This window comes from Mus caroli, chromosome 6, assembly GCF_900094665.2.
Source record: "Mus caroli chromosome 6, CAROLI_EIJ_v1.1, whole genome shotgun sequence".
NCBI classification, from domain to species: Eukaryota; Metazoa; Chordata; class Mammalia; order Rodentia; family Muridae; genus Mus; species Mus caroli.
This window is the reverse complement of record NC_034575.1, coordinates 104,147,467-104,161,163: the sequence shown is the minus strand read 5'-3', so window position 1 is coordinate 104,161,163 and position 13,697 is coordinate 104,147,467. Positions and strand designations below refer to the sequence as shown.

At 43.5% G+C, this 13,697-nt stretch overlaps 1 protein-coding gene across 1 annotated transcript in view; it reads right to left on the bottom strand.

Annotated features, from left to right (window-relative positions):
* Arl8b (ADP ribosylation factor like GTPase 8B) overlaps positions 1–13,247 on the bottom strand; it is a 42,111-nt gene extending 28,864 nt beyond the window's left edge. Inside the window, exon 1 of the mRNA XM_021164831.2 lies at positions 12,932–13,247. Within this exon, the coding sequence (XP_021020490.1) occupies positions 12,932–13,054 (123 nt within the window). The 5' untranslated portion in view covers positions 13,055–13,247. The remainder of the gene's footprint in view (positions 1–12,931) is intronic.
* Between the last annotated feature and the right edge of the window lie 450 nt (positions 13,248–13,697).

The following is a 13,697-nucleotide window of genomic DNA, read 5'->3' as shown; positions in this document are numbered from 1 at the left end:
CTCTCTCTCTCTCTCTCTCTCTCTCTCTCTCTCTCTCTCTCTCTCTCTCTCTCACACACACACACACACACACACACACAAGGACCGAAAATTTGCAGAAAGAATCAGAAGCTAGTGCCAGGCATGGTGGGTCATACATGCAAACCTAGCTCTTAGGAGACAGAAGCAAAAGGATAATGTTGTGACAAACTGAATCTTGCCTGAGCTACATAACAAATTCCAGGCTAGCTTGGACTACATAGTGAGAACCTGCCTCAAAGGGGTTTCAAAAAAATTAAAATTAAAAAATAAATACTTAGGAATTACCCTATACTGCTTCACTATACTATACTAAGTAATACTTAGTATACTAAGAATTACTACACTATACTAAGTAATTACAATGTGTCTGCCGAGTCAGGCCCAGTGCTACATACCAAGAGAGTATGCTGTGCAAGCAGAGACAGGAATGCTGATACTTACCACAAATAACTCCAAGTTTGAACAAGTAGAGAACAGGAAAATGAAGCCTAATTACGAGTTGAGGAAGCTCCAGAGACCTGGGACCTGAATGAATGTGTAAGCAATGCTACCTAAGGGAAAGGAGCAGAAACAGACCAAAGTCCTGAAGGCAAAGAAAAGCTCAGGGGGCTGGAGAGAGAGCTCAGCTAGAGGACCCGGGCTCAGTCCCTAGTAACCACACGGTGGGGAATCACAACTGTCTATAACTCCAGCCCCAGTGACTCATGGGCTCTAGATGTGCACATGGTGCCCAGACATGCATGCAGGCAAAACACCCCTACACATAAAGTACGAAAATACAATGAAAACAAAGAAAAAACTAAATGGTTTAGTACGTTGGCATCTCCTGTCAGCACCACAGTCACTTACAAGGAAAATCCATTCCCTTGTCTCTCCCCCCACACGCATCTTACTAATTCGCCTGCAAATCTTAGCCCCTCTTCCAAAGCTAGCCAAAGGAAATGCCAAGATTTACATGTGTTCCTAGGAAAGCTAATATAGTCAAGAGTCAGTAACAGTGGCTTCATATGTAACACAAAGGCAAGCATGTAACACTGCAACAAGCCATACCCGGTTTCCAAACTGGCAGTCCTTACAGGGCCTGAAGGAGCTGATCTTATCAAGTGGCAAAGCAACCCTAAAGAGTGTCTCTGGCTAAGTCCCATGCAAAGTTCAACTACTTCATGGCCCCAAACTCTAAACTTCAGGCTCAGTGGGCACGGGTGGCATCCACCTGAAAGTCCAGAACTTAGTAAACAGAGGGCAAGGGATTATGTAGTTCAGCTCCACCCCAAGCTTCAAAGTGAATTTGAGTCTTCTTGGAAGTATGAGACCCTGTCTCACAAAACAAACAAACAAAACCTGCTTCAGGCTGCCCTCAAACTCACAATTCTCTTGTACCAGTTCTCCACTGCTGGCATTGGAGGCACATGCCAGGTTTAGGTCAGCGATGAAGCCCCTCTCAGTTCTCCTCACATGGTGAAGACAGGTGTCACGCACCTCCTGTCTCTGGAGCATTACAGTATTCATTGTCAAAACAATTCTCAACACGAGGATGGATAATGCAGGTATCCTGTACCTTGCTCCACTGTTTACAAGTTATAGGATTACAAACAAGTCAGCTAACCAACCTTACTACTGTTCCGTTCTGATGTTTATGGAAACTCAAGAATGATGTGAAGACCTGGAATCTTGTAGCTTAGATTAGAACTCTTAGGCTCAGAACACAGAATTAAACCAATACTGGTCAGGAAACCTCTGTGTCTTTCAAGGAAACAGAGATGTGGTTTAAGCTTTATGCCACAAGATGGTAAGGAGATTAAGGCCATAGGAAAGACAGACCTGGCCCTTAACTGGAATGCCTCTCTCCAGAATGCCGGAGTTCTGGTCAAGGGTATGCTTAGATGGGACCTTCAAGTAAGTCTATAATGTTGCTTTCTTCTTGTGTACACAGTAATTTTAAAAACTTGCAATCCTCCTGCTTCAACTTCTTGAGGAGCTAGTATTATCAGTCTGCACTGCCAAGCCAGCTTAAATGTACTATTCTCACATCCATTCTAGTTAAGAAAGAAATGAGGGGCTGGCAAGATGGCTCACGGGGTAAGAGCACTGACTGCTCTTCCAAAGGTCCTGAGTTCAAATCCCAGCAACCGCATGGTGGTTCACAACCACCCCTAATGAGATCTGACGCCCTCTTCTGGCGCATTTGAAGTCAGCTACAGTGTACTTATGTATAATAATAAATCTTTGGGCCAGAGTGAGCAGGGACTGAGCAAGAAGGGTTGACCGGAGCGAGCAGAGGTCTAAAAAAAATTCAATTCCAAACAACCACATAAAAGCCCACAACAATCTGTACAGCTACAGTGTGCTCATATACATAAAGTTAATAAATAAATCTTGAAAAGAAAAGGAAAGAAAGAAAGAAAATGAGGCTGAGAATTTAGTCTAATGGAAGAGTATTTGCCTAACACAAGGTCCTGAGTTCGCACCCCCAAGCCTCGAGGATGTGGGGAATTACTAGTAAGTCTAGGGCTGAACACCTTTGTCAGTCTGTCTCAGTGATGAAATTCAAAACACTCAAAAATTTCCAAGAACTAAGCAAAAAAAGGTTTTCTTCCTAAACAAAGCTACTAATCCTTAAAGTACAATCAAGTGAAATTTGGACAGGAATTGAGTCTTCAACCCCAAACATGCTGGCATGAGACCCCCATTTGGTTTTGTCTCTGCCCGCCCCCCCCCCATCTCCCCCAATTCTTTTTGGTTTTTGAGACATGGTCTCATCTCATGGTTCTAGCCGGCCTAGAACTCATTATGTAGACTCACAGAACCAACAGAAATCTGCCTGCCTCTGCCTCAGAGCACTGGGATTAAGGTGTGTGCCAGGGCACCAGGCATAAAACCTACCCTTAACATTATATTTTGAGCTCTAAAATACTAATGTGTGTTCATAAATACACTTTTTGCTTAATTTTCTATTTTGGATACTATTGATTTACTAGAAGACATAGCTAAGCACCCAGCATGTACCAAACACCTTCTGCACAGTTAGAGTGTTATCAGTGAAAGAAAAGTCCCCACTTTCAAGGTGAGCAGATTACAGTAGTGTAACAGCTAAAACTCATGGTAAGTCTTGTCAGCTAGATAGACAGAAATACCTAGAAGATCAGTAAAGCATATCTCTTTAGGATATGCATACGTATGATGGCAACATTTAGTTAGGATATGCATATGTATGATGGAGATGTATTTAGGTTTTGTTTAGTTTGGGGTTTTTAAGACAGGGTTTCACTCTGTAATCCAGGCTGACCTAGACCAACATTGCTGAGGCTGGCCTGTAACTCCTTCCTCAGGCTCCTGAATGCTGGATTTCAGGCATGAATCCCCACACTAAAATGAAGCTCTTGATGGATTATAGTATGACGGGATTATGAAAAGTAGGTCAAAAGTAGGAGGAAGGGCCTGGTTGGAGAAAGGTCACACAGCAAGACCTTGGGAAATATACCTTATCCCTGACCCCTTCTGTTTCCTCTCTCTGCTTCCAATGCCAAGAAGTTAGTAACAGGGCTGGCGCAAGATGGCTTAGTAGATAAAGGCACTTATTGCCAATCCTGACAAATTAAGTTTGATGGACCCATATGGTGGAAGAAAACAAGCAACTCTCACACACAAGTATATGCACATAAACAATTTGTACATACATGTGATTTTTTTAAGTTAGAAGTATGCTAAGCCACAGTCTTGCCAATTTAATGTTCTGACCAAAAGCATGGGACACCAGTGAACACTAACTGAATCCTCTCAAGTCACAAGACAAAGAACTATTCCTGTAAGATGAGGTATTTATTTCAGCCACAGTGACACAGGAGTCACTAAAATAGACTCTTCCCATGTGCCCACTGCTCAGAGAGTGTTTAAATACTGACACGACAATGCTGGAAGTCATGCCCTAGCTTACACATGCCCATTTTACACATGAGGAAACAGGCATTGAATTGAGGGTGTGCTAGCTAGGTTTTGTCAACCTGACACAAATACAGACATATCTACGAACAAGGAACCATAGAATCAAGGTGCTCTCTCCAGCAGAATGGCCTGTGGGTATGACTATGAGGCACTTTCTTGATTAATGACTTTTATAAACTTTTCTCAAAAAACAGCAAAGAAACAAAGACGTCATGTACCAAACAAAATTAGCCAGACTCAAAGTCTATATAACTTACTAAACTTATATATGGTTAAAATTGGCATCCAAATGGAAGCTATAAAGCTTCATACTAAATTTTATACTGACTCTACCACGCTGATTTCAGTATTGAATGTATTTTTCTCATTTAGCTACCACCAAACCCAAAACAATCCATGACAGAATTAAAGGTAGAAAAACAATTAGATATGTGTTTGTGTCCACTGCGTTATTCATCCTTCCTCACCCTCATGTTTGGCTTTTCTTCACCTTACTTCACACCCGCAAGTGCACTCACTGTGAGAGCTATCACCCTGGGTGCATGGTCCTGGTTGTATAAGAAAGCAAGCTGAGCAGAACAGGGAAAGCACCTGTAAGCATTCCTCCTCGGCTTCTGCTTCAGCTCCTGCCCTGACTCCCTCAGAGATGAACTGTTACCTTGAAGTGTAAGAATAAATAATCCCTTTCCTCCCCCAACTTGCTTTTGGTCATGGTTTTTATCACTATATCAATAGAAAGCAAACTAGGACAAGGGTTAGAGGACTTGCAAACAGCGGTACTGCAGAAGGCAGCCTTGAACTAGGGAGTATAGCTGGCTCTCCGTTCCTAAACGCTATCTTTCCAACTCACATAGTCACTTAAACAGAGTTCAAATAAACTCAACCACATAGAACTCATGCTATTAAATTTAGCCTTATAGTAACACTTTGTACATGTTAAATTAACTGTTACTAAGTAAATGGTACAAAAATATTTTTAGTATCATTCTACAAACACATGATTTTCTTTCTAACCCAGTTTAGGAGGAAAAAAATTTTAGGGGTAGGGGGGAGGCTAATTCTTAGATACCTGAAGCCTACAATTATTTTGCTAGTATAGTTCTAAAGACATATTTATAGGCACGCTGTTTTACAGTACTGTGGGCTGAGCCAGTCTTGGACAGCCAACATGTCAAGCCTATCAATGAGCTACAGCACCAGCCGCTGGGAGATTACTAAGTAATCCTTAAAGCTCTATAAATTTTTAAAACTTAAAAGTGTTTTTTCTTGATATGAGAAAAGAATATCATTCTGGGAGTTGGAGAACTGACTGTTCTTCCAGAGGTCCTAAGTTCAATTCCCAACAACCACATGGTAGCCCACAACTGTAATGAGTTCCAATGCCTTCTTCTGGTGTGTCTGAAGAGAGACAGTATATTTATATACATAAAATAAATAAGAAGTCTAAAAGAAAAAGAAAGAATATCATTCTGGGGTTGTAAAATGGCTTGGCAGGTAAAGGTAAACTTACCACTAAGCCTGATGACCTGAGTCTGATCCCCAGGACACACACGGTCAAAGGAGATCACTCGCTCCAATAGGTGGTGCTTTGACCACCACACATGTACACACAGAAGAGATAATATAATAGTAAAATAGAAAATCATTCTAGTGTATTAAACTAGACAAACTATGAAACTAGATCCAAGTACAAGAGCCAGTAACTAATTTAAGAAGCAGAGTAACCTTTAAAAAAATAGCATCTTAGAGCATAAGGCTTGTAGTTGGGACTCTGAAGCCAATGAGTGAAAGTGTCACATCTCAGAAAACTAAAGCCAGCCTGGGGGTGGGCAGCATACCTTTAATCTCAACACTGAGACTGAGGCAGGAGGATCTCTGAGTTCAAGGCCAACCTGGTTTTCAGAGTGGGTTTCCAGGAAATCCAGGGCTACACTGAGAAACCCTACCTTAAAAGACAAAAACAAAAACAAAAAAACCTCAAATCATTTACCTGAAATAGTAGGCAAATAGGTTATATATTTCCCTAGTTTTTCTTAAATATGACTTTCAAGAATACAAATTAACTTTACAATTACAAACAATATGCCAGTGCTTTCTTAATTATACTTAAGTGTGTGGTGAAGTCAGAGGACAGCTTGCAGGTCTGCTCTCTTCCCATCGTGTGAGACTTAAGGGAAAAAAATGATTGTAAGAAGAGGGACAGAGGCAAGCAGCATCCCCCCACTACAACAAGACCAAAGAGTAAAGTAAATACGGATACATGCCAATACCAGACATCTAGAACATGTCATCCACAAGGACCTGTACAGCAAGCCACTAGAGAGCTGTAGTACACTCTGCCTTTAAGACTCAAAGAAAAGATAAAGAAAAAAGCTGCCTAGAGTCCCAGTGCTAGCAGCTACTGACACATAAAAGGCACACCTTGGGCTGGCAAGATGGCTCAGAGGGGAAGAGTACTGAGTGCTCTTCTGAAGGTCCTGGGTTCAAATCCCAGCAACCACATGGTGGCTCACAACCACCTGTAATGAGATCTGACGCCCTCTTCTGGTGTGTCTGAAGACAGCTACAGTGTACTTATATATAATAATAAATAAATCTTTGGGCCGGGAGTGAGCAGGGACTGAGTTGGGTTGACCGGAGCAAGCAGCGGTCCTAAAATTCAATTCCCAACAACCACATTAAGGCCCACGACCGTCTGTACAGTCACAGTGTAATCATATACATAAAATAAATAAATAAATCTTTAAGAGAGAGAGGGCACTCCTTAAAATTTGCTCTGCCTAAACACCAACAAATGGCAAAGCAGTTTCTAAATGCTGCCAGTGTAAGAATTGTTTGCCTTACACATAGCAAATGGCCATTGCTTCCCTGATGCCCAACTTTAGATAAAGAGGTGTATCTATTCAGAAGAGCTCACAATTATTGGAATACAGAAGAGCTCACAATTATTGGAATACACTTTCTAGAATGTAATTTGGCCGCATGATAGAAGTGTGTTCAAATCTTTTCATTAACTGCCAGCTCCAGAACTCATCCTCAGAAAAGGCAGCTCAGACAGATAAACTGGCAAAGCCCGAGAAACCACTCATGGTCCTTGATGAGGAAATGACCCAATATACAAAGTGTGAAGCACTAAAAAGCTCAGCTACAGTGAACTTCTTTACAGCACATACTTCTATATTCTGGCCCTAGATTGCTCCTGTTCCAGGGAACCACCGCCTATTACTGCCTCCTGCAAGCCCAGATGTGTGTTGACTGCAATAAGTGTAGGTGTTTGTGAGCATGGTGAAGCCATCTATAGGTACAAAGGGCTACCAGTTCCCGTGGACAGTCACTGAAGGAGGTGAAGTAGGCAGTGGCTTCCAGAGTAGGAGAGACACTTTTCGTTGTCCTTCCTGCAGCAAATGAAAAATGGATTTTACATGCTACAGTGACAAATTTTTCTGTGACAAACTAGCCTTTTTTTTGCCTTGTTCTATTTAATGTTGTTTATGGGCCCCTAGCCCTGAAGCATTCTATCAACAGCCAAAGACTAAACCTGACCTCATGCCCTATAGTCTGCTTTAGAAATTCTTTTAGTTCTAATTCTGTGCATGCATCTGCATGTGTCAGGGTATGTGCACATGAGCATGCAAGTGCCCCTGGAGGCAAGAGAGATCAACTTACAAGCAGTTGTGAACTGCCTGATGTGGGTGCTGAGAACTGAACTCATGTCTTCTGCAAGAACAGTACACTCTAGTCTTTGAGCCATCTCTCCATTCCCTACACCCTGATAGATAGATAGATAGATAGATAGATAGATAGATAGATATGCATGCAACTGGAAAAAAAAAAAAGAGGCTGAGCTGTACTTCTGTACTTACACAATTTGCCTGTAAGAATGGGAAACTTTTTTCACATTCTGCTATATTCTGGCCCTAGATTGCTCCTGTACCAGGGTGAGGGAGCATGAGACAGTGACCCTGTGGAAATCGGGTCTCAGGGATGGAACTTGCGCTTGGTGGCAAGTGTGCTATTTCTTTCTTTTTTTTTTTTTTTTTTTTTTGGTTTTTCGAGACAGGGTTTCTCTGTATAGCCCTGGCTGTCCTGGAACTCACTTTGTAGACCAGGCTGGCCTCGAACTCAGATATCCGCCTGCCTCTGCCTCCGGAGTGCTGGGATTAAAGGCATGCGCCACCATGCCTGGCTACAACTTCTTAAAAGGAATTTGGATACACAATTGAAAATAAGACAAAAATGCTTTGAAACACTGAGTTCACCTAGGTGATGGAAACACAAGTGATTTCTTCCACATCTCTTCTACACAGCCCTTCAAATTCCAAGCAGCCTACCAAAGATATAGGGCTGCAGTGCTAGATGGCTTTATGGCTGAGAGTACAGGTCATGCCATCATCAAGACCACTGTTAGAGCCCTGTAACAAGCCTGCTGCCCCACTCACTGGCAAACACTGTGCATATAACCAAACACAGATACACACATGAATAAATAAATTCTCTTTAAAAAAAAAAAAAAATCAAGGAAGCTCTCAAGGGCTTCCAAAACTAAATTTTATATAATATATAGGCACAATCCTCTCTGCCTCCAAATTCAGTGATAATCTGGGAGAAACTGGGAAGTCCACTAAGTTGTCAAAGAGTCTTTAAACACCATCATCTAAAATGGATATGAATGAGAACATCAGGTTTTCATGATTCTTTCAGTATTTCAGCCCAATACTGAAAGTACTGACAGAAGCAAAGAACCCAGAAGAGTGCTCCATGGCAGAATGCCCCGGGTTCCTTACCTAGGAACCTAAGACATACAGAAGGCCAGCCTCCACACTGAGTTCTGGATTTGTTTAACATCTAAACTTAAGACAGTACATTTAAAAACAAAACTAGTTTTGCCATTATCACCCCAAGCTAAAATAAGCCATTTTACAAAATTCAAAATTAAAACCAAGTATGATTCTATTTATCTGTACCACAAGACTCAGGAAGCAGAAGGGTTATTACAAGTTTGAGGCCAGCTTAGGCTATGAGGGAGTCAAGATTAGCCTGGGATACAGTGTCACCATGTCTGTAAAAAATAACTTAAAATGAGCCTGCTTTGAAATGTTAAAGATAGCTCAATAACAGTGAGCATGATTAGCTAGCTATGGAATTGTCCATGGTTGTCCGCCGCTCCTCTTGCCTGAATAATCACTTTCTCCTAATTTATGTCACTATATGATGCCTTGATTAGGGTTGGGGGTGTGGCCAATTGATGAGTACCATCCAGCGCTGCACAAACCCCTGAGTTCAGCCCCTAGCATGGCCAAATAAACAATATACAAAGTCAGCACAGGAAATCAACATTTCCATTTCCCTGTACTTTATAGAGAGAGATACTTTTGAATTATGTGTAAGTATGTGTCTGTGTAGCAATATAACACAATCATATATAACTCTTTCAGTTAACCACAGTTAGCAGAACTATACATAAATTTTATGACATCCATTTTTAACTATACAATGTGTTTCTGTGAGTCAAGGGCTTCTCAGAGGCCTCTGGCCCTGGAGTTATAAGCAATTGTGAGGTCCCTGACATGGGTGGTGGGACTGTACAAGTCCTCTGGAAGAGCAGCAATGGCTGAGCCATCTTTCCAATCCCAGAAAAAGATTTGTAAAGGCTCTAGATCTCCCAGTTCTACACTCTACGGCTCTAAGACAGGCTTAAAGAGGCAGATGAGAATAGTAAAAAAAAAAAAAAAAAAAAAATGATACATTGGCCTGAGTCCTAATTCTATTCTGGCTACCTGTCAGCTTTGACACTGAAACCCTTTCCTAGCCATATGGGTAAAATGAGATGATTTAAAGTATCTACAAGCTCATAAGCATCTAAGATGGCAGTGGTGCTGTAGACCTGTAGCACTAGCAGGCCGCTAAGGAAGAAACCCAAGTTTGAGGCCAGCCTGAGCTATAGAATCAGACCTTACCTCAAAACAAAACACACTAGATGCTGGGCAGTGGTGGCGCACGCCTTTAATCCCAGCACCTGGGAGGCAGAGGCAGGTGGATTTCTGAGTTCAAGGCCAGCCTGGTCTACAGAGTGAGTTCCAGGACAGCCAGGGCTACACAGAGAAACCTTGTCTCGAGGGAAAAAAAACAAGAGTTTAACCCTATAATAATTTGCCAAGTCCAATTATATATATTTTTAGTAACTATGCTATGACCCATCTAAGTGTCTCAGTAAATGATTACTCAACAAAACATTACATTACACATATAGGACACATGACTGATTACACAGCTGCACCAACATTAACACAGTAACTGGACATTATTTCATTTCTATGACATATCAGAAAATTAAAGTCTCGAGGTGTTTCTTTCAATAGCATTCAGAACAAAGGACAATACTCTGCACCTCATGTCTGTTAATACACAAGGTGCCATTTCAGGTTTAAAAGAATAAGAGAAACTGAGTATCTTTGTTCTTGAACAGCCCAACATACTAGGATTGGGCCACATAAAAGAAATAAAAGAAATTAAGTTTCCCAATGTAAACTAGCTGACTTCTTCCTCCAATGTTTAGGAAGATGCAGGGACATCTACCTGGGAGAGTCTAGCGGGAGGATCTCTACTTATTTGCCAACTGGGACTACCTAGTGAGTTCAAGGTCAGAGGACCACAGAGTGAAACTCTGTCTCAAAAGAACAAAGACTAGATGAAAGAGAGAAACAAGTTAAGCTGGTAGTGTCTAAGGAGTCAGCCTCCTTCTCAGCATTTTAAACCCCCATCGAGTACTTACAGTCTAGCCTTTTTTCTTCTTTCCCTAAATTATTTTTGCTCCGGGTGTGTTTGGACTGGGTTCCTTACGGTATAGCCCTGCCAGGTCTGGTACTTGTTATGTAGATGTACATCAAGCAGACCCTCAAACTTCTAAGTATCATCCTGCCTCGCCTCTTTAATGCTGGAATTACAGGTAAGCATCACCAAGTCTTGGACGGTAACATTTTTAATTGACAGACCATAATTATGTATGTGTGTATGGGGGGAGATAGTGTAATGTTTTATGATATATATAGAATCTGTAATGGCTAAAGTAAGTTAAACATAGCCTCTTTTTCTTGGGTGATCTTTAACAGATCACCTACACCACCATAATTCAAAAAGAATAGTCTAATATTGATAGCAGAAGGTCAACAGAACTGCTGATATTGGATAGTTGTTAAAAAGAATCTAACTCAAAAGGAAGGGAAGTTTAAGGTGCTTCCTTCCCACAAGCCATAAATCTGCAACTGCAGACAACACTGGCCTGAGAGTCAAAGGAAATGAGCCCGGCTCAGTCCTTTCTCAATGTATCTCCTTGTGCCTGCTTTGGGTAGTACAGCCATCTACACGTGAACACTTCCCTACTCCTCCTAGTTAGACCTTAGAGCAACTCTGTTAAGGAATCCATTGTTATCTGCATTTCATAGACAAGAAAACAGAAATCAACTCAACCAGACCCAAGGCTGCTAAGTGGCAGATCCAGATTGCAAATCCAGAACTGCATGGCATAAAAGTTCAGGCTTGTTACATCAAGCTACACTGTCCAGTGATAATACAGGCACGAGAGTAAGCAGTGCATCTCTTAGATTCTACTCATGGGTGCAGGTCCATGCATTGACTCCTCTTCCGCAGCAAATACAACTGGCCATCCCAACACACCCACGTGTACCATTTCGATCTTGCCTAAGGGACAGGATTCCCAAGAAAACTCCAATTCTTATCTAGGGTAACAGAAAATGAACAGCTTGAAGACTGTAGAAAAATTGTAGTATGAAAGAAAGTCTAAAGTCTGTTCTGCCTTGTTCTCTTGGGGTCGGGGTAGAGGCAACACAGAAAGAGCCTAACATGAAGTACGGGAAATTTTCCTTATATATTCAGCCATCTTCGAAAGAAATTTGAGTCTCCGCTCCTCTCTTTCACGCCTGTTGCTCTATTACTACAGGGACTGAGTCACAAGTTACCTAGGTTCTCCCAGGGCAGTGCGTAGCCAAACCAGTCGGGCGGCTCAGCTGTCTCCTGTGTGAGGATTGCAACAATCCTCTTGAAGGTCTAGGAACTGCCTCCACTTCTCATCAGAACAATTGTAAAGCTCAACCCTCTAAGTACAGCCCTAAGACTGTGCAATGACTCCTTGGCTCCAAAGACTGACATTCACGCCCATTCCTTTCCCAACCAATCAAAACAGCAAAACTCAACAACCACTCTCCCACCGAATTCACATTATATTTACTAGGCAACTTCCCTGAGCCTCCATAAGCTACGTCCCAATCCAAACAAATTCCTTCTGCAAGAGGGAAGGAAAAAAAAATCTCTAAAGTCCAAAGCCTGCAGGATAGTTAACTTTATGTAGAATGCAGATCCATCTATCTACCCGTTTAACACAATCAGCTGTGGAGAAACCGAGACTCGCCTCGCCCTTACTCCCTGCCTTAGTAAATACTGGGATCTGAATGGTCTCTTCTACAGCTTCCCCCAGTAAGCTAGGTCATCAGTTTGATCTCCGACGCCCCATGGACAAGTGACAAAGACCAAGCGAACTGGAGGCGCCGAGGCTCCCCCCTGGCATTCACAGAAGCGCCCACACGGGTTGCCTGCTTTCACAATGCGACTCCATAGTCCCAAGTGGAGATTTAGGAGAGGCGTCCCCGTCGCAGGCGTTCTGGAAAAGGCCAGGCTCACCCGTCCGGGTGAACAAGTGACAGGTTGGAATTAACCCTTCAGCCTCTACAGCCCGAAAGGCGGCAAGTGTGGCAGAGTCGGATTAACCCTTTCCAGGCTGTGTTCAAGGCACAGCCCCACCACCACCACCAAAACACAACGTGGAATGGACCCTCCGGCTGCCGACGCTCCGGCTACAACTCCGAGGCCCACACACGCAGGATCGCCCGGCCCGGCCTTCGGGGAGGTGACAGGCGCGAGACGCCGGCCAGGCCGCCCGCAGAGGGCTGCTCACCGCGATGACATTGACGAAGGTGGTCTTGCCGGAGTACTGCAGCCCCACGAGCGTCAGTTCCATCTCCTCCTTCCAGAAGAGCGAACGGAACCAGTCCAGCAGGCGGGAGATGAGCGCCAGCATGGCGGCGGCCGGCTGCGAGCGTGGACGGGCGCGGACGACAGCGGACACTCTTTCCCACGAGCGGGTATCGGCCCCGAACCCGCCAACGGCTCTTCGGCGGGGCCCCTGGCGCGACGCGGGCAGACAGAGGCTGGCGGCTGCGACGGCCGGAGCCAGGAAGCCCAGCGGGTCATATGACTCGCCCTACCCCCCCACGCCTGGCCCAGCGCAGGCGCGGAAGCGCACGGAAAGAGCGGCGCGGTCCTGTAGACTCCCAGCGCCCTCCGGCGACATCGCCACCTGATGGTGACTCCCACTATACAGACTTCCCTCGCCTTGGTGCCAATTCACTTGTCACATGCCTTTCCTCTTTCTTTTTTTTTTTTTTTTTTCCCCCCCCAAATTATGGGTCTCCCAGCCAAACGCATGTCAACAATTTCGGTACTTGAGAGGTGGAGACAGGAGGATCAAGAGTTCAATAAACACAGAAGGTGGGGTTACAGAAATGACTCAGTGGTTAAAAGTGCTTGAGGCTCTTTCAGAGGACCCAAGTTCAGGACCCAGCACCCACATCTGGCAGCCCTCATCAGCCTGTAACTTCAACTCTGGGGGATCCAGATCTAGGGCTTTCTGACCTCGTACATTCTGCAAACATATGCGCATA